The sequence below is a fragment of the Spinacia oleracea genome, chromosome 2, assembly GCF_020520425.1.
Source record: "Spinacia oleracea cultivar Varoflay chromosome 2, BTI_SOV_V1, whole genome shotgun sequence".
Classification (NCBI taxonomy): Eukaryota; Viridiplantae; Streptophyta; class Magnoliopsida; order Caryophyllales; family Amaranthaceae; genus Spinacia; species Spinacia oleracea.
This window is the reverse complement of record NC_079488.1, coordinates 114314204-114334655: the sequence shown is the minus strand read 5'-3', so window position 1 is coordinate 114334655 and position 20452 is coordinate 114314204. Positions and strand designations below refer to the sequence as shown.

Genomic DNA, 20452 nt, shown 5'->3' with positions numbered 1-20452 from the left:
TTACACTCAATTAATTTGTATTTTTGGATATTTAAAGTTACAGGATGAGAGAAGACTCAATTGTCAAAGAATTTTAGTATTACAAGTGTCCCAAAATTGGCAAGGGAGTAAGAAAAAAAACTTCTACAGCCTACAAAGCCAGAAACATGTTTAATGGCTTAAAAGTGACCTAATCAAATTTCCTATACCTACAAAGAATTGAATTATAGGAAAGCAATTTACATCTGAGAAACTTCTTGTGGATTATCCATACATGACTGTCTAAGAATAAGTTCAGCTCTCCTCTTCTTGTCATCTTTATCATCATCCCTTCCCATCAAAGTTCCCCTCTTTTCATTAACCTTGTTCCTAAGATTTACATCCAAATCTTCAACCAACATCTTCTTACCAGCCTTTAACTTGAAATGTATAACTGGCTTTCTTTTAACCGGAACGGGGACAGGAACCGGAACAACCCTCCTATCTATATCCATTGCATCCGAATCCGATGCCGAAGCCCCATCAGGATTATTACCCTTCAAGGCATCAATGGCTGGAGCAAAGGTCTCCTTCACCAACACTTGCTTTCTCTCTCGAACACCATTTTCATAGGCATTTTTCTTCCTTGGTGGGGGTGGCAATGGCGGGGCAACGAACGGGTTATCCTCCATTGTTGAGCCCAAGTTTGAGCCCGAGGGCCCGGCTAAACCATTAGAAAGCAAGCGTTGCTGCAAATTCAACAAAGATCGTTCCGCCTTTCTTCTCTGTCTAGCTTGCTCCCCTTTACTAATCCGAAGATCCATTTTCCGGTGACTCCACATAGGCGATTTAATATAAGTGTGAGGGTCTGGAAACGCCGGCAACCAATCAGGTACATGCTTACTTCCCGGAGTTTCACCCATTTGCAAGAAACTCGGAGTTTGCAAATTTCTTGAAGACTTAATCACTGGAATAGGAAAGCGCGGAATCGGGTGTGCGAATGGGATTTCAATATCCTCAACTGTCCGAACAAAATCAGACATCTGCTTAACAATTTTATTATCAGAAGAACTGGAAAATTCGCAGGCCGAAATCGAACCAAAATCTTGCAAACCCTTGAGTATGTCGAAAAGGTTAGACTCTGATCTACCAGCTAAATTAGCATAAGAAGTAGCTGATTTTCCTAAGTCGCAGATAAATCGAACCGCAATATCTGATAATGCTGCTAAAGAAGATTGCTTGACAGCTTCAAAACCAACACCCTCACAAATCTGGGAAACTGCCATCTTCGAAACAGCTCGACCATAATCGTCAGGTTCAGCTCTTGTAATTGCACTTCTTTCTGTCGGTCTACTGCTTTCATCTTCTTCTCCAATCTCTTTCTTAATTTCATTGCTCATATTCATTCAAAACCCTAATTAATCGCTCTCGATTTTATGAACAACCCAATTTTTTTTGGTTCCTTTTTTCTTTTTCTTTTTTTTTTCGCAAAGAAGGATGAAGGTTCGATTCAAGGGTTTGGACTCATTATATAAACTCTCCTCTCCAGGAGGGGTTGGCTGTGTTATTATACCCAATCTCAGGGGTGTAAATGTCTTTTCAATGAATAAAAATAAAAGAACACGAACTTTTATGTAGGTCCCAGACGCGAGAACTAATAAGTTATTGCCGCGTCGGAATGCTTCTGCGTATTTCCGCCCAAATAAATAATGAATTACAATCGCCTCCTCGTCCAACGACTGCGATACGGCGGCGAAATCTTCACAGCTTTATTCAGAGGTACTGCATGTAAATGGCGACGGCGAGGATTTTGGAGGCTGCAGCAAGACGGAACATATGGAAGGTTAATTTGGTAAGTATTTTGCGCTGATGAATTAGGTTTAATCAGATTTTATTAGAAACTATACCAAATTACTGAAATTGTTTGGCGTATGATTCCAATTCCTAACCCAGTTAGTATTGATTACTCCAAAATAAAGTCATGTCTAGTAATTCTTATGTTTCATTTTCAATTATTGAAAGCATATTAGCAAAGTCGTGCAAGGGCTGATTGGAATCAATTGTACCTTCTTCGCCAATCATTTACAATAAATTCGATGCCAGTTAACAAAGAATACAATTAGACTATTGCTTTTGGATAAATTAGAACTTCATTTATTGTTGTATAACAAGGTAGTTTACCACATAAAGCCCTAGATATGAGCAAGATTTAGTGTAACAAGGTAGTTTGCGGAGGCTCTATTTGTTGTTGAATCATTGTTGATTGCTCATTAGTATCGTTTTTGGACTTTGATATGATAAGGAAATCCAATTTCGGTAAGAGAAAGATACTTTAGTTACGAATTTTGAAATATCAGACTGCGTATTATACTAGGTGATCACAAATTCACAACTCCTCTTGCTGCTTGGTGGTGTTATGATGATAAGTCTATGTAAGAACTTGACGGAGGAGAAAGGTCTAGGTTAGTGACTATGCTTAGGTTCAATGTTCCAGCTTTATGTTAGGTTTCGTATCCTTGTCAACAAAATTTTATATTTAAGGATGATTGTTTATGCAGGAGCTTTTCATTGATTGTTCTGATAATTTACAAGATGTATTTTTCTGTTATTGTCATTCAGTTTGTTTTGATATTTGAGTATGGATGTGTGCTTTGTGGTAGCGTATGAACTTCATGGTAGCATTGGACTACGGGCCAGTGGCCACAGTAGTTCCTGATTAGGCTCCAGATCATGCTGTCTTTATCATAGAGAAATTCCTAGGGCTTGTAAGTTTCCTGGTTCTTTTCAATCCAAATCCTGAGCTTAGTGAGCTGTATTCTTTTATAGTTGTAATTCCACAACTTCAAAGCTGCTGATGTTCTCCTTGGCTAGAGTTTCTAATTTATGAATTTAACTAATAACCAAATGCTAAGTGCACGCCGCTGACAAGGGGGAAAATTATTTTGCTACAAACAAAAAACTTTAAAGGAATTGGTATTATCTGTTTACAATTGTAAATCTATGTGAGAACTTGTGACTGAGGAAAAAGGTCTTGGTTAGTGGCTATGCTTTGCTTCAATTTTGTGGGTTTATGTTGGGTTTATTATCTTTGTCAATAGAATTTTCTTTTAAGCTTGATTACTTGTATAGTTGTATGTTGAAGAGTTTTCGTTGATCATGAAATCGATTATTCTGATAATTTACTTGATTCTTTTTGTTGGTATTGCCTTTCTGTTCATTTTGACTTTTGAGTTCAGTTTGTGTACTTTGTGGCAGTACACGAACTTCATAGCAGTCCTGGTCGTAGACCATACAGTCTTTTCTATCTAGGCTCCAAAAATATATGGTCTTTATCTAGAGAAATCCCTTAGGCTTATGAGTTTTTGGATCAGGTTCTTCTCAATCTGAACACTGAGCTTAGTGATATACACATGCTTTTAAAGTTGTTGTAACTCAACAGATTTAGAATCGCTGATGTTGTAGCGTGCAAGGAATTGGCTAATCCCTTGTAACTGACTGAACAGAATAAGTAGAGGAATGATGGAACGATTGTATTGATAATTGAGTTCTACAAAACAGAGAAAACCAGAGACTTTCGAGAGGTCTTAACTCTCCCACTTAACCAAATACTCTCAAGATAATTCTCATGTTCCCTCCCTTCCCCTATTTAATTACAAACTTCTAGCAAGAGACAAAAGTAATTCAAGAAAAGTAACTAGACAAAAGGGCAGCTTCAATAGGACAAAACGTTTAATGAACATCAGGCTGCATCCACTATTGGAAGTGGCTTCTCTTCACTTTGCAACGTTTGGTGCTTTTTCCCTCTCTGCTTTCTTATTGGCCCTTATCTGTGACTTCCCTTTGTTTCTCCTCACATACGTCTGTAGTGGCAGTGGGTTAGTTGGAGGCAACCCAATACTCCCCCCCCCCCCCCAAAAACTCACCTTGTCCTCAGGTGGAATTCAGGAAAGCGTAGCTCGATCATCCCTGCATCTTCCCATGTAGCTTCGAAATCCGACAATCCCTTCCACTTCAACAAAACTTCCCGCAGTTCCTCCCCATTCTTACGAACTCAACGCATGTCCTTAAGCTCCCGTGGCTCTGCCACCATCTCCAAATCCGGGTTGAGTTGCGCGGGAATGTTCAGTGGCATGATGTTAGTGCCCATGGCTTGCTTTAGAGGCGAAACATGGAACACTGGGTGAAGTTTACAATCTGGTGGTGGTAGCTGCAATTTGTACGCCACTTTGCCCATCCTTTGGAGAATCTGAAACGACCCATAGGACCTCGCTGCTAGCTTTTTTAAAGACCTCTTAGCCAAGGACCTTTGGCGGAAAAGGTTGCAACTTTAAATACACCATCTCACCTTGCTGAAATTCTACATCCCTATTATTGTGATCCTCTATTTCTCTCATCTGTTATTGGGATTTGAACAAGTTGAGATGAATTTGATCCAAAATCAAATCGTGCTCCTGTAGGCTCTCCTCCAAACTGCCCACACCCGTTTCTCCTTGATTGAATTTGATCACAGGTGGCGTGTCCTGCGTAGACAAGTTTAAAAGGGGTGACCTTTATCAAGCAATGGGGGGTTGTATTATAAGAAAATTCGGCCCATGGTAGCCATTTAGCCCATGAGCGTGGTTGTTCAGAAGCACACCACCTTAGGTAAGACTCGAGCCGTTTGTTTACCACCTCCGCCTGCCCGTCGAACTGATACGCAATGCTCCTCTTGAAGGACGTCCCTTGTAGGCGAAATAATTCTTTCCAAAAAATGCTCAAAAAGATTATGTCACAGTCAGACACAATAGAAGAGGAGAAACCAAGGAGGGAGACAATTTCTCAGATAAAAACATCAACCACCACTGCCGTGAATGGGTGGCGCAATCCAATGAAGTGGGCATACTTAGAAAGTCGATCAACCACAACCAAGATTGAATACGGATCGGAATTGGGAGTGGTTGTATAAGGCCAACAGAACGTTGATGCGATGCTTTGTTCCTCTGAAAAATCTCACAGTGTTTCACATACTCAGCCACTAACTTGCGCATATCGGGCCAGAACCACTCTTGGGCCATACGAATATAGGTCTTAACGTCCCCTCCATGCTCACCTATGGCGGAATCATGGTACTCGCGTAACAGGATTGGGATGGTTGTTGACTTACTTGGAATTACATAGCGACCTTTATACAACACCCTTCCATCAACAATTTTGAAACCTTCCTTCACTTCTCCAGACAACAGCTTCTTTTTTAACCCCTGGACGTGTGAGTCTTCCATTACCTACTTCTCCAATTCTTCCCAACTCACTCCCCTTGAAGTCATCAGCGCCCCCAACTCCACCTCGCCATACCCTATCCTTGACAAGGCATCGGCTATCCGGTTAGAGGTTCCGGGTTTATATTGTACTTCAAAATCAAATCCCATGATATTACTTACCCCATTTGGTAGTCAGAACCAATTTCAGCTTGTTGTGTAATGAAGCGCATGCTTTGTTGATCCGTCCTCACCACAAAGTGGCGCCCTAACAAATGGTACTTCCACCTCAAAATTGAAAGACAAACAACCATTGACTCCTTTTCATACACCAACTTTAACTGATCTCGTGGCCCCAATATCCAACTATAGGAGGCTATCGGCCTTCCTTCCTGCATTAGAACCACACCAAGACCAAACCTGGAAGCATCAGTCTCAACCACGAAAAACTTCTAGAAGTTGGGCATCTCTAAAACAGGCAGCAGTCATCGCCTATTTCAGTTTCTCAAAGGCTTCGGTCGCCCTCACTGTCCATCCAAACGAGTCCTTCAATTGCTTTGTTAAGGGTTGAGCTATTTGAGCATAACGGTAAACAAACTTGCGGTGATACCCTGTAGAGGCCCAAAAACCCTCTCAACTCCTTAAGGTTCTTTGGAACGACCCAGTCCAACATAGCATGGACTTTCTCCATGTCTACTGCCATGCCTTTCCCTGACACTACGTGGCCCAAGTAGGCCACTCTCCCCTTCCCAAAATCACATTTCTTCATGTTGGCATAAAGTTCCTTCTCTCAGTTTACTCAACACCAAGAATGATCCTCGTTGTTGCTGTAAACCAAGATATCATCAAAGAAAACTAATACAAATTTGCGAAGGAAATGCTGAAATACCTCATTCATTAACACTTGAAAAGTAGTCGGGCGTTGGTTAATCCGAATGGCATCATTAGGAACTCATAATGACCTTCGTGTGTGCGGAAGGCCGTCATGGGAATGTCATTTGTCTTCACCCGTATTTGATGGTAACCCGACTTTAAATCGAGTTCTGAAAACACAATCGCTCCACGGAGCTCATCCAATAATTCATCAATTATAGGGATTGGATATTTGTCGGGAATGGTCTTTGGATGAGGACCCGTTAGTCTACACAAAACGGCCACGAGCCATCTTTCTTCTTGACAAGGAGTACGGGGCTAGAAAAAGGGCTTGTGGGTGGCCGAATAATCCCGGCCGCGGGCATTTCCTTGATCAACCTCTCTATCTCGTCCTTCTGATATTGCGGATATCGATAGGGTCGAACCCCCACCGGATTGCTATCTTCCCGTAGAACAATGGCATGCTTTTTTTTTCAAGGGAGGTAGCCCAGGCGGCATATTAAACACACTACCATATTCTGCAATTAGCCCTTTTAAAGGCTCTGATACTTGGGCTTCCTCACACTCCGCTTTTTGTTCGGCCTTCATCTTATTCAACTCCAATATGAATTCCCCCTTTTTCCTTCCTGATAGTTCAAAGCATCGCCTTGAGCGAAATTCGGGTCCGAGCCAAGGCCAGGTCGCCTCTCAAGGTGACGGTGTGACCTTTGGATTGATATTTCATAATCTGCAGCTTCTAATTTGTGCTAACTATGCCCAATTTCTCCAGCCACTCTATCCCCATAATTACACCCGAATTACCCAGGATCAGAGGAAGATAATTTTCGACCACCACTACCCCGTCATTCAACACGTTTTACACACTCCTGTACCACGCACTGACTCTCTGTTCCCGAGCGACACCCCGAAGCCTCCCGATTTTGTCACGGCAGCGACAACTCTTCCACGGTGGTTAACGATATAAAATTGTGGGTGGCTCCCGGATCCACCATCACCACCACCTCTCTCCCATCAATTACTCCTAACAATTTCATATACTTGGGGTTTGAAAGACCCACGACTGAATTGAGAGTCACCTCCGCCATCAGCTCCTCGGTAAAATCAACCTCCTCCATTCCTCTCAATCCGCCTTCCCACTTGCCGCCCTCCTCTTCATCGATCAGAATAACACTAAGCTCCTTCCGCCGGCAAACATGTCGTCGCTCTTAAAGCACAACCCCTTTGCTTTCTTTTCTTGGAGCTCTATCTCCGTCAACCTTAAAAAAACGCCGTTTGGCCTCGCAAAAGAGGATGATCGGTTAAAATTCACCATCTGGGTTTGAGATGAGTTACCTGATGGGATTGTCCCAATTTTGGAGTGGGCTTGGGTGTTGCTTGGGTTAGCTACCAACATTTGACCCACACCTATTTTCTGTGGATTTGGGTCCTGGTTGGAACCCCAAGCATAGGATCCGGTTGAAGTGGATCCGCGTTCGAAGCTGTGGAATGGGCCGGTTCGACCCTGACCCGCTGCCATCATTCCTCCCTTACCCGTCCCATGGACCTGGTTTATTTCCTCCACCCTTGCCACGACATCCATTGTTTGTTCCAACGTTAAGGGGTTATGAAGCCTAACCTCTGCTTTCACCTCCTCCTTCAAACCATTTATGAACTGCCGCATTAGCTAGCTGTTGGGATCAGTTAACGGAGCCTCCATCTCGTCGATACTCCAAGACCGTGATGGTCTAAATGGTGGCGAGTCATTACTCATAGAGGGACCCAATGTTCAATGGTCGAAATTGGTGAAGTACTCTTGCTCTCAGGTCTAGCCACGAACCCACCGAATTTCTTCCATCTCCCGTTGGAACCATTTCATCGCATCTCCTTCCATAGCAACCACCACCGTATCCACCTTCTCCTCTTCATTTAGACGGCAAACCGTGAAATGCTTTTCACTCCGGAGAATCCACCCGTCGGGGTCGTCTCCCTCGAACAGGGGCATTTTCATTTTTCACTACCTCCAATTCCTACCTTTCCCTCTTTCAAATACTCCAGAAGTGTCTTCCTCCTGAGTCTTTCCCTTTGATGAGATCTCGTCCTCTCCTTCCAAGTCCACCCTTTCTGGATGTGCCTTTGGTGGGGTTTTCTTCATTCCAGCCACCAATTCTTTTATCTCTTTCTTTTCTCTTGGTCTTGCTTCATAATCGCTAACAGTGTGCCTTGTTCCTCCCGGAAACGATCGATTCGCCCCTCCAGCCTCGCGGTGGCTGACTCCACAGTTTCTTTTCCGGGCTTCTTCGCTCTTAGCCATAAACTTCTCTGCCAAGGATTTCTGGAAGGTCTCCATGCCCTCCGCTAGCACTTGTTAGATTGCTCCTTCTAGACCGTTCATTCGAGTTTCCAGCCCGGTCAGGCGCTGTCCAACTTCTGAGAATCCTGTATTCAAAGCATCCAACCTCTGTGTATGAGAGGATACCATGGTGATTCGTTTGGTCTTGCCTGGGTCGTATATGCTCCGATACCACTTGCAAGGAATTGGCTAATCCCTTGTAACTGACTGAACAGAATAGTAGAGGAATGATGGAACGATTGTATTGATAATTGAGTTCTACAAAACAGAGAAAACCAGAGACTTTCGAGAGGTCTTAACTCTCCCACTTAACCAAATACTCTCAAGATAATTCTCATGTTCCCTCCCTTCCCCTATTTAATTACAAACTTCTAGCAAGAGACAAAAGTAATTCAAGAAAAGTAACTAGACAAAAGGGCAGCTTCAATAGGACAAAAACGTTTAATGAACATCAGGCTGCATCCACTATTGGAAGTGGCTTCTCTTCACTTTGCAACGTTTGGTGCTTCTGCCCTCTCTGCTTTCTTATTGGCCCTTATCTGTGACTTCCCTTTGTTTCTCCTCACATACGTCTGTAGTGGCAGTGGGTTAGTAAGAGGCATTGCATAGAGTTATGTGTTTTTTTAACTGGAGTTTATAGTTTATGAATATTACTTTTATTTGTATCACCTTGTGGCTACCTGGATATTTTAGCTAATCCTAACCTTCTTCAAGAATCATTGAGAACTCTAAAATGTAACTCACCCTCAAATACCCCTTAAGGACTCTAGAAACTCTCAAAGGGGATATCAATTAACTGATATTCAAATTCTCATTTGAATGTAGGAACAGACAGAAAACAAGCTAAAACACTCAATTAAACCTAAGCCATATGGATACTAGACATATTCCATGATGTATTCAAGTACAAGGACGAGACCAGACCTCTCCAATTCTGAATTGGATGTCCAGTTTGTGCATTTAGGTTGTGACATGTTTCTTTTATTTTCAATGAATGTCCAATATTTCTCCCACTTTCCAAAATAACTTCTGAAAATAATAATAATTAAAAAAAACCTCTGGCAGCTATAAATAGACATCACCACAAGACACTTACTTTCATTTGGCAATGACCATGGTTCCACAATGACGATATACGAAAATACGAAATGTATCACCGGATTAAACAGGGGAGTTGGGTTTTTTTTTGTTATTTTAGAAATGGTACTAAATTGGGATTTTGGGTTATCTTCTACAATTTTTCTCCCTTCTCACCATTACTGCACAAGTTGAAGCTTTATTGGATTTCTCTCACAGAATCTTGTGAGCAGATTCTCATTGTTCAAGTTAAACTTTTTTGGACTCGTCTAATAATTTGCAGGATTCTTTTCTAAACGTCCTTTCAGTTTCGTAGGGATACTGGAGAGGATCTAAGTTCCACTAGGACAGCCTCTTAGTCAACTCCTCTGAAATAAGGTCATGATTAGAAATTGTTATCTTTCATTTTCAATTGTTGAAATCACATTTTGCACCAGCCCTCTTCTCCAATCATTCCCAATAAATTTGATGCTGGGAAAAAAGGTGGTTAACAAAGATTAAAATTAGACAATTGGTTTTGGCTAAATTAGTAATATTAAAACCTTGCTTGTGAAATGCCAAGTCACCTCATCAGATTAAGCTGTCACGTTATGAAGATAGTTGTGTCTTTACTCTTATTTTCAATATTGTGGCTTCATGTTGGGTTAAGTATCCTTGTCAACAGAATCTGCTTTTTAAGCTTTGATTATTTGTGTGTGGAGTAGTTCCATTGATTATTCAGTTAAGTTACAAGATTTTCTTTGTTGCTATTGCCTTTCAGTTTGTTTTATCTTTTGGGTTTAGTTTATGTGTTTTAGTATATGAACTTCGTAGCATTACTGGTTACAGACCTTACAGTAGCTTCTGATTAGGCTCCAAAAACATGTGGTGATAGAGAAATGCCTTAGTCTTCTAAGTTTTCGGACCTGGTTCTTCTCAACCCAAACTCTGAGCTTATTGAACTATATGCTTTTAGAGTTGTAAACTTGTTATTCCATAACTTTAGAGCTGCTGATGCTGCTATACACGCTTTTTCACAGGAATTTATAACTATTTGCATCACCTTGTGGCTAACTGGTTACTTTAGCTAATCCCCTAATCCTAACCTTATTCAAGAACCATTTAAAACTCTAAAATGTAATTCGCCCTCAAATACACCTTAACCAGAGCATACAATGAACTAATATTCAAATACTCATTTGAAAAAGAAAAAAAAAAACAGACAGAAAACAAGCTAAATCGCTTTTAAAATGTAAGCCATATGGACCTGAAACATGTTCCTTGGTGATTCAACCACAAGGACGAAACCAGATGTCTCCAGTTCCGAACTGGATTGTCAAGTTGGTGCGTTAAAATAAAATAAATAAAACCTCTGGCAGCTATCAATAGAACCACCATCAGATTCCACTAGGACAACCTCTTGGTCTAAGATATGAAACCAAAACTGTTTGAGCAAATTTACGACCTTCTGCCTGCTGCATTGGTATTACAGAGCTAGTACGGAAGAGCTTAGGCTCCCTCTTCCAATTGGATTCCTAATATACTTGAACGTGTCCCCTTGATTAGCCTAGATTTAGTATCCTCATAAACCAGTAGATGACATAACTGATGTTGCTTTATCAATTTTCTTTCCTGGTACGCCTTCTTGTTGCTTTGGAGCCTAGATTTATCAATGTCCATTTCCGATGGAGCCAAAGATTCATTTGTTCCTTTGGCTGTGGGATGAAATGGACTATACCAAAATGGCTCTTAATACCTCTTTGCTTCCTTTCCATGAAGTAGAAGATGGTTGTCCCGTTGTTGTCCCGTTATCGCGTTTGGGTCAATTGGAAACAACCTCTCTGCAATTGCAGGGGTAAGGTTGCGTACGTCCGACCCCCCCTTACCCCGCTTCTTGCGGGAGCCTCTTTGAGGCAATGGGGTAATGATAATGATAATGATGAATGATGTACGCCTTCTTGTTGCTGTGATTTATCTTTTATTTAAGGAGCATAAATGTTATCAATTTTTTCCTCCATGTACCTCCTTGTAATCACATTTTAACAATGTCCAAGTGGTTATTTGACTGAATATGGGAAGTAAATTATGTTATAGGAAGATGTTTTTCTTTTCCCTTGTTGTTTCATTTTATGGGAAATGCAAAATGTAATTTTCCATTAATTTCTGGCCTCTATGGGGACTACAATGTGCAGATCATTAACTTTAGTGGCTAATGGTTCCTCACCAAGGGGAGATACAAGTCTGAGGATTGCAGATCATCCGGTGATTTTGGTCTTCCATGCTCAACACACACATTAACTTTTCCCTCTGGCCTCTGGGTTGCATCAATTGGATCGAATGCTTTTGGAAGGGAAAGAGACTTGGAATGGAAGTGGGTAAATGTTCTTAAATCCCCAATTCTTCTGTTTGGGAGCGTTTTCTGAGTTATTTGGAATGAACGAAATCCTCATGAATCGTGCAGAAAGGGACCACTGAGACAGCATGTTCTATGCAGCAAAGCAGTACAAAATGTTAAGTGGCTTCAGGAAGCAATACCCAACGTTTGAACTTTTACTGGAGACATCTCACAGGGCTTACCATAAATTAAGAAGATGCTTCCTGAGTCTTCAACTTTTATAATAGGATGGACCTCCAATTGTGTTACCAAGAACTTCAGTTATTCAGGTACTTGATAGACACGCCGGGGCTGGATTAAGTTTACTTGGAAACATGAGGCAACTAAGAATAAGGGGGAGGCCAACACCCCTACAATTTCCTCTACTCATTAGATAGCTATGGCATTCCATTACTTATGTTACGGCATTGGACACCACCCCCTATTAAGGAAGCTACAAAATAGTAACACACGTAATTTGACAGCTGACTAAGTGACATCGAAGATTAAGATGCACTTCAAGATCCTACCATGTAGACTGGAAGGATTACGGCCTGGATTTATAAGCTTTCACCTACTGGTCACTGCCTAACTACTTCAGAGATTGTGAATCATCCAATGCTTTTGGAAGGGGAGACTTGGAATTGCAGTTGGTAAATTTGCTGAAATTCCTGATTCTTTATGTTCTATAGGAGCATTATCTTGGTTATTTGGAGTGGAAGGAACATAATCCTCATGGATCGTGCAAAAGGGGCACTATCAGCATTAAGTTTGTTCTATGCAACGAGGCAGGGGATCAAAATGTTAAGGGTGTTCAGATTAGCTTCCTGAGTCTTCAGATTTTATAGTAGGAGGGACCTCCAATTGGTGTACCAGAACCGTTGTATTGCGGGTATTTGACTTCCACTCCAAGGCACACCGTCAAGGATCGATGGGAGGATGGCGCATTCAGAGAGAAGATTATCTCAACTGACCACCGCACAAGCAGAATGATGAGGTGATTTTGCCTTCCACTTGTTATAATAACAGTCATTGCAACTTTAATTGCTTTAATGCTTTCTATCTGTTACGAACTTGCCCTGCTTGTTAATCTAGGGTATCATACTACTTTGTGTTAAACTTGCCTGCCTATTTACCAATTTTCTTCGAATGGAATAGATCATTTAGTATGCAGTTTAGTACATTTTCCCTAGTTTTCTGCTATACATACTCTGTATTTGTTGTGAAGTAGGAAGTTTTATGATTCTCGGTCATGAGTTCATGACCACTGGCGCCCCCGGTGAGGCTTCCGTAACATACTATCTGGAATGCTTCTTCTAGATTAAGGCCTAGAGTAGTGGCTAAATGTGGCTGTGCTTTTGAGTTGGATATCCTAAGCTCAAGCCCGCTTTATTTTGGGCCAAATACAGTTGCCTTTTCTGGCTGGGTCCAGTTTTGAACCAGAATTCCGTTTTGGACTACCCTAAACCTAAAAGAGTTTCAAGAATTCAGGCTTTGCCCAAATCCCTGTATTTTCAGGCCCAGCTACTCCGATGATGGCTGTGGGGTGGGATGGGTTGGGCTGGACTTCTGAACAAGCCCATTCTGTAACGGGTCGGCATAATTCTTAAACAGGACCCACTGGCCGCCGGGTTGGGTCGTCATGTTAAGCCTACTTTTACTAAAATTAGCGTTCTTTGTCGTGTCTTGCCGTGCTATTTCCAAAAAATGCGGCCCACGTCTTCATGACAGTCTATTCTTCTTTTGTGCCCGTGTCGAACATCGGGCCGGGCAGCCCATAACCATCTTTTCTAAGATCTGACTATCTTTCAACTTTACTGTACCATAGTGTTCTAGTAGCTTTTTTGAATACATTGGTGAAATGATTTGCATCCAGATTGACAAGTGACTGAGTAAATATTTTCTGGGATAGGAATTAGGAAGTCAGTCTTCTCTTAGATTACTGGCTTACTGCAGTATCATTAAGATTTTGGTTTGATTTGTTTCTTTAATTACAAAATTTCAGACCATAAGTATATAACTTTGACCACTGGAAAACTCAAATGAATGTAACTAAGGTTACGTGCACAATGTAAGAATGGAGTGTTTGTACTGTAATTAATAGTGTAAACAGTAGTCTAAAATAAACATAGGAAAATGACTATTCTTGTGCTTCTAGTACAGTACTACAGTACTCCATATGGAGAAATACAGAAGAAAAAAGCAAAGTGAAAGTTGATGATTAAAAAGGTAAGTCTAATGAAATAGAGTGACCCTAAAAAGTAAAAAAAGCTCATCAAACAAAGAGTGTCAGTCAGAGTCACTGTCAATTACCATGTATAGTTGCCCTACTACTCCCTAGCTTACAAATAGTTACCGTTCTTTCTCTGATTCTCTCTCCTCTCGTCAGCAAGAAGAGACAGCTTAAAGACAGTTATACTTCCTTAGAAGTCATACTCAAAACTCTGAAATTCGGCCCACTTAAGAGAAACTGGCTACCTGCTACTAGTAGCTTCCAACTTTACCCAAAACTGCATGGCTATCTTTCCTATACCACCTTATGCTTACCTTATTGGATAGACACTTTTTTCTTTTTTCTTTTTTTTTGTTTTCTTACTCGAAAGGGACCCACCTGAGAAGGAGTTAAAGGGAAATCTCTCAAATGAGTACCCTGAGATTTGATTTAGACCACGGGGATTTGAGGTGGGAAATGATACCACTACTCTACCATCTCAATCTCTTGTCCATCCTTTTTAGTACCGTAGCCTCCTTATTTCAAAAAATGTAGTAGTCTCCTTATTTAATTTTTTGGTGGAGTATTTTTCTTGTAACTGGGAAAATAATTTTGGCGCACAAAAATTGATTTTGGCATATTCATACGAAAGAGATTTTAGTAGTAAGATAAAGCTAGTATTGTCTCCGTACATCGAGACAGTAACCGGGTGGGTTTGAATTCCTTCCTTCAAGCTTTTGGAGAGGTAGAAGTCACTTTTACTCCTGGGAAGCAAGTCAACTACCGGAAGCTTCTCTTAAGCGACTTCGTTCTGAACCCTCCACTGCAACCTCGACCATTACCCTAGCATAATCAAGTATAATATACGGAGTAATGAGTGTAATCAAAATAATCGTGTAACAACTTCTGTAAGTACCAAACAATGTCTTAGCCTAGTGGAAAAAATTTTACCTTGTTCAATCCTGACTAGGACCACTTTAAGGGAGTTCTCCTTACGATTTTGGATTTCCCCATTCTTAAAGTGTTTAGCATGTTAATTCGGACAGGTTAACTCATACGACAAATGCAGCCCAATATGGCACTTTATCTTACCAAAATAGAAGTCTATAAGTGTGACTGTATAATGAGGCACTTTATCTTACCAAAATAGAAGTCTATAAGTGTGACTGTATAATGAGGCACTTTATCTTACCAAAATAGAAGTCTATAAGTGTGACTGTATAATGAACGATTGAACATGTAAAAGTTGCTTAAAGTTCTTCCATTTCCCCCTAAAAAAAATGTTTTCCCATCTTTAACTCTTTGAGGTAATGCCTAGAGTGGGGTTGTATTAGTGAGATGCAATCAATAGGGTTGGAATCCATACCAGAAAGGTGAGTGAGCTTCGGATAAAAGTGCCTTGGGTCCCTCTTTGTTCGATGAATGCGATCCCAAATTCCCAACACCCAAATCAAGGCATCATGTGATAACTATTTCGTTGAAAATTGGATAAAAACATCATTAATTGCTTTGTTTTATCTCTGATTTATTACTCTCTCTCTACTTATTTAGAGGATACAGTTGCTTTTTCCGGTTGTATTTATTTAAGAGATATACTTGTCATTTTTATTAATTTATCAACTCCACCATCTAATTAAATAACTTACCTAAAATATCATATGTCCCACCACCTTATTAAACAAATAATTTCAGAACTGCACCTCACCCCCCCACCCCCCTAAAATGACATGATTTCCACTTGTTTTACCTATTAAAATATCTACCCTACCCCACTTATTTTATTACTTTATTTCATTTAATTTTTTTTCTTCATTTCCGTGTCCAACTAAGTGTATCCCTTAAATAAATACGGAGGGAGTACTCCGCTCACCTATTTGCTGAGCATTCTTCAAACAATGAAATAATAGTCCCCCCCTAGTACTATCAATTTTTTTGGGAGGAAAACAGTAATACTCCATACCTCGTAATAGTAGCATTAATATACGAAGTATTAAGGAGAAAAGAGCTTACAAATAAACCAAAAGCACTTGCCGAAACATTGGGCAAAATGCATCATCTTGTGTCATTGTTGTTTAGAGATCACACTACACGAGGGCAACTACTTTATCCAAAACTAATCATGACGCCTTGGAAAATGGTGTTTCAATTACATACTACGTATTCTACAATATTGTCTTTTGCTCGGTACTTCTATAATGGATTTATTTTTTAATAGATGTATGAATGTATCACTTTGAATCACACGATTGCCAATCCGGATTACTCCGTATTAACTTTCAATATTTTTAATTTAATATTGATAAATTTATTAAAAAATACTCCCTTTGAAGCTAAATATTTTTCCCATTTAGAATTTCGACATTATTTAAAATGGAAAAGAATCTTATGAATTACGTTCAATATATAAGAAAAAACATAGTCATGTGGGATCTTATTTGATTCGTCTCAATAAGTACTTAAACAATATGAAAATTTTATAATTTATAGTAACACGTAACTAGATATATTAATGATGTAAAATATGCATTGGCATGCGTGCCAAAAAAAAAGGGAAAAACATTTAGGAATAGATGGAGTACCTGTACTTTGTATACAGTATATTGTTTGAAAATGTAAATTAGATCAAGCCAACATTTAAAAATGATACTTATTGCCTTATTGGTAAGTAAACATAGCCAAAGTTAACACTCAATATATAAATAGTGAGTTGAAATCACACATTTGTAGAAAAAATATGAAAAAAATCCAACTAGAAGGGTTTGCACTAATTTAGACCCCTTAAAATACTCTCTTTATCCCTATTTATTTACCATGTATTCTATTTTAGTCTATTTCATAAAGATCATCTAAATCATTTTATAATACGGTAACATGTTCCTATTGTTTACCCCACTTATATAAACTCATAGTCATAATTATAGAAACAAGTGTATCCTCTTTGGTACAACATGTTGGCCAAAGTCTTTATAAAAATTTAAAAACCCATTTGTCCTGTAGGCCAAACCTCACAAATAAAGTATAGAAAAGCTTGCATGTTTTTATATTAAAAAAATATGAAGCAGTATTAAAAAAAGAAAAACTTGGGCCTTGGTGATTGGTGATTGGTGATTGGTTAATCCCCACAACGAAGATGCGCCGTCTAGTGAAAGAAGATTGTTTGTCGTCTTTGGGAAGGCAATGCATTAAATGCAAATGTACTCCTTTTTCTAAATTTGAACTCCCTATTTCGTGAACGTACTACTCCTAGTACTGTATTTCTCTTTCTCTTTCTCTTTTCTTCTAGGACTAGCCAACTACTCCAAAATCATACCTCCATCACCATGCCTTCTATAGTTCTATTCTGTATTCAAATTACGTAAAACTCATGCTTATTTTCACGCTTTATTTTTACATAACCTTGATTTTATTTTCATTTTTGTGACTTGATTTATTCAAATCATTAACTTGGGATAAGAGTCATATAACCAGGTGTCTAGGTTTTTGAATCAGACCCTACATTTTTTTAATTTATTTTTTAAAAAATAATCATACCCAAAATCAACCCAGTAAAAATACTACTCCGTAAATTTACCGAGTACCCCATATATAATACATGGTGCAACACTACTTTTTGAACACCTTTCTTGCATGGTGTCTAGGTTTTAACTTTTTGAATTTTCTTGCCCAACTCCCTAGCACAAAGGCAAAATTCAACACCTTTCTTGCCCAACTCCCACTTTGTACTTCGTATTGACTCTCAATACTAAAATTTCGTATATATCGTCCAAATAAATTACATATTGTCTTAAATACTTCGTCCATTTCAGAATATTTTTATTAATTACTGACGGATATATTACCAATTTATTAATCTGACAGTAACTATGTCTCTTGTTATTGTTTTTGTTTGAGTGAGACATTCCACGCTTTTCACATTCTCACCCACTATTTTAAAACCGCTCACTCCATACTTGGTATTAGAGCATCTATAATTTGAAGTTATTGTCAAATTAGTTTGTCGTGCTACAAGAAATTTTAAGATACTTCCCTTTATAGCTACAGTATGTCCCTAATACTTAGCTACTACCCTGCTACTCTGTAGCTTACTATTTAAATGTATGTCACTTGTCAGTCAACTTTTTTCAATTAAATGTAATACTTATAATTTGTATATTTTTTTGCTCTCTTTGCCAATATTTTGTCAATATAATGTTCCATTTCAAAAACAATGAACAAGCTATAATTTGAAATTTCTAAAAGTTACAATAAAATCCTTAATTACAAATTTACAATAACCAATGAAGATGTTCTTGAGTTCTTTTGTTATTTATGTACACATTTTACCCCGTTTCTGCCTACAATCACCTCCTTTTATAAGAAGAGATTTAGTTATTTACATCTCATTTTGCTTCGTTCACATTTTATGCCAGCCTGACACGTGGGCATACATGGCTCCACCCTAGTAGGACACACGTCATTGCTTTGAGACTTGTAATTAGGGGGGAAATTGAAGAGCCCTAGGCCCCTAGCTCCCGCAATGAGTGAGAATTGAACCATTAGAGCATAAGGGTGACTTTTAAGGGGCTCTTAAGAAAAGAGGAAAATAAGAGCTAGATCTTAGGTGAGAAATAAGAGATTAGAGTTTGTTAAGATAATATTTTGAAATAAGAGATGGTGTCACATCATTTTTTTTCATGAAAATAAAATAAAAAATAAGGTAAGAAAGATTAAGAGGTAATGTCGAGAGTTACTGAGTAGCTCTTTCTATAATTTTTAAAAGAGACTCTTATTTTGAGTTTGTGCTTAGGTGGCATAGGAGAGAGGTTAAGAGCCACCTAAAATCTAAATATGGGTCTCCGCTTATTGTTACTCTTAAGCCCTTAAGGTACTACTCCGTAAGTCCGTATTCATTATATGCCAATATTGCATATGATAATCTACCATTAAGTGTAATAAAAATAGATTTGGTAAAAACATTCTCACATAAGAGTATACAGAGTAGTTGTTATTCATCCAACTCCCGAACATCAATATTTTTTTATTTTTTTTTTAAGGAAAAGAACTAGGTAGTGCCTACTTAAAAAACACTAACCTAAACGGCAAATACATGATGTAGTCCCAAAAACCAATTATGGATTAAAACAAATTAAAGACGAAAAATCTTGTGGAGTAGTCCATAGTTTATACTTGGTATTTTGAGTTACAATGGAAATAAATAAATGATGTGGTCCATTTTTCAATCAAACAAAAATTGATGGACTAATGATAAACTAGAAATGTAAAATGTAAAATGTGCAGATCGAGTTCCTTAAAATGGGGGTTTGCATAAATAAGGAAATAAGACACACTTAGCTTGTTCGTGCAGCTTTCACCATGCCCATGGCTGCACTTTGCACAGTCCCACTCTTTTGGTAATATTATTTGGTTTTTTGTCCTATTTTCTGCCTTGTATCTGAGCATGTTAGTACCATTTTACCTACCAATCTCATTATCCAAAATTAACACTTGTATAGCAAAGTCAATCTCTTGTACTCTCTAAATTTAATTCAACTCCACTCCTACTATTGTCAATTCTAATTTTGTACACACCATGTTGTTGTACACTGTTTCCAAATCTTCCACTACGGAGTACGGAGTACTATTTTTAGGTACCCCTTTTTTATTTGATGGCTACATCTAGTTTTCACTATTTTTCAACTTCCTCTTCTTCTACTCTTGTGGAAACATGTTCATTTTACATAATTCTAAATCCTTTAATTTTGTGGAAAGATGTTCGGATTTGCCGAGTACATAACCCTAACAGGTTAACACTAGTCTTTGGATCATCTCTAAACTCTACTCATTATCAAATACTTTCTATATACTTATTTACACGATACAATTGGATTTTGAACGTTATTCACACAATCTCATTAATTTTTCTTTTGTAATTCATACTTAAGAAGAAGAAGAAAAAGAAACAGTCGTCTCAATAAATATTTTTTAATGTCAACTTTTTATAATTTTTTCTTATTCATAATTGAATATATTTATATTTAAAGTCATGTATTGGCAAACATATCTTAATAAATGTGTTATTTAAAAGAAAGTAAGAAATGTAAGGAGTAACAAAATCAAACTTGATATGCTATGCCTATGGCCTATTTGACATCACTTAACAACACCCTCCACAAAATACTACGGAGTAGTCAGTATGCTATCACTTTGTAGTTTGTATATCAACAAAGTTGATCACACATTCACACCCAAAACATGTTCATATTGTGCATAGACTAGAGTATAGACATTATAGACCACCTAAAACATACAAAATGAGAAACCAAATGGTCTAACAATCAGTAGATGGGTCGTTGCCACTTAAAAACACAGTAATTAGAAGACTCTTAGCTAGCTAGATGAAATATATGTCAAACTGAAACTTAAAAAAGAGCTTCAAA

General features: G+C 38.7%; 1 protein-coding gene across 1 annotated transcript; it reads right to left on the bottom strand.

Annotated features, from left to right (window-relative positions):
- Positions 1 to 1489, bottom strand: LOC110786153 (transcription initiation factor TFIID subunit 8-like). Its single transcript, XM_021990716.2, has one exon. It carries the CDS (start codon positions 1362 to 1364, stop codon positions 219 to 221), a length of 1146 nt encoding a protein of 381 aa, XP_021846408.1. The 5' UTR covers positions 1365 to 1489; the 3' UTR covers positions 1 to 218.
- Positions 1490 to 20452: the final 18963 nt, after the last annotated feature.

Bases quoted from the DNA above. Each gene is read 5' to 3' on its own strand.
- LOC110786153 (XM_021990716.2), bottom strand. From the start codon at position 1,364: ATGAATATGAGCAATGAAATTAAGAAAGAGATTGGAGAAGAAGATGAA.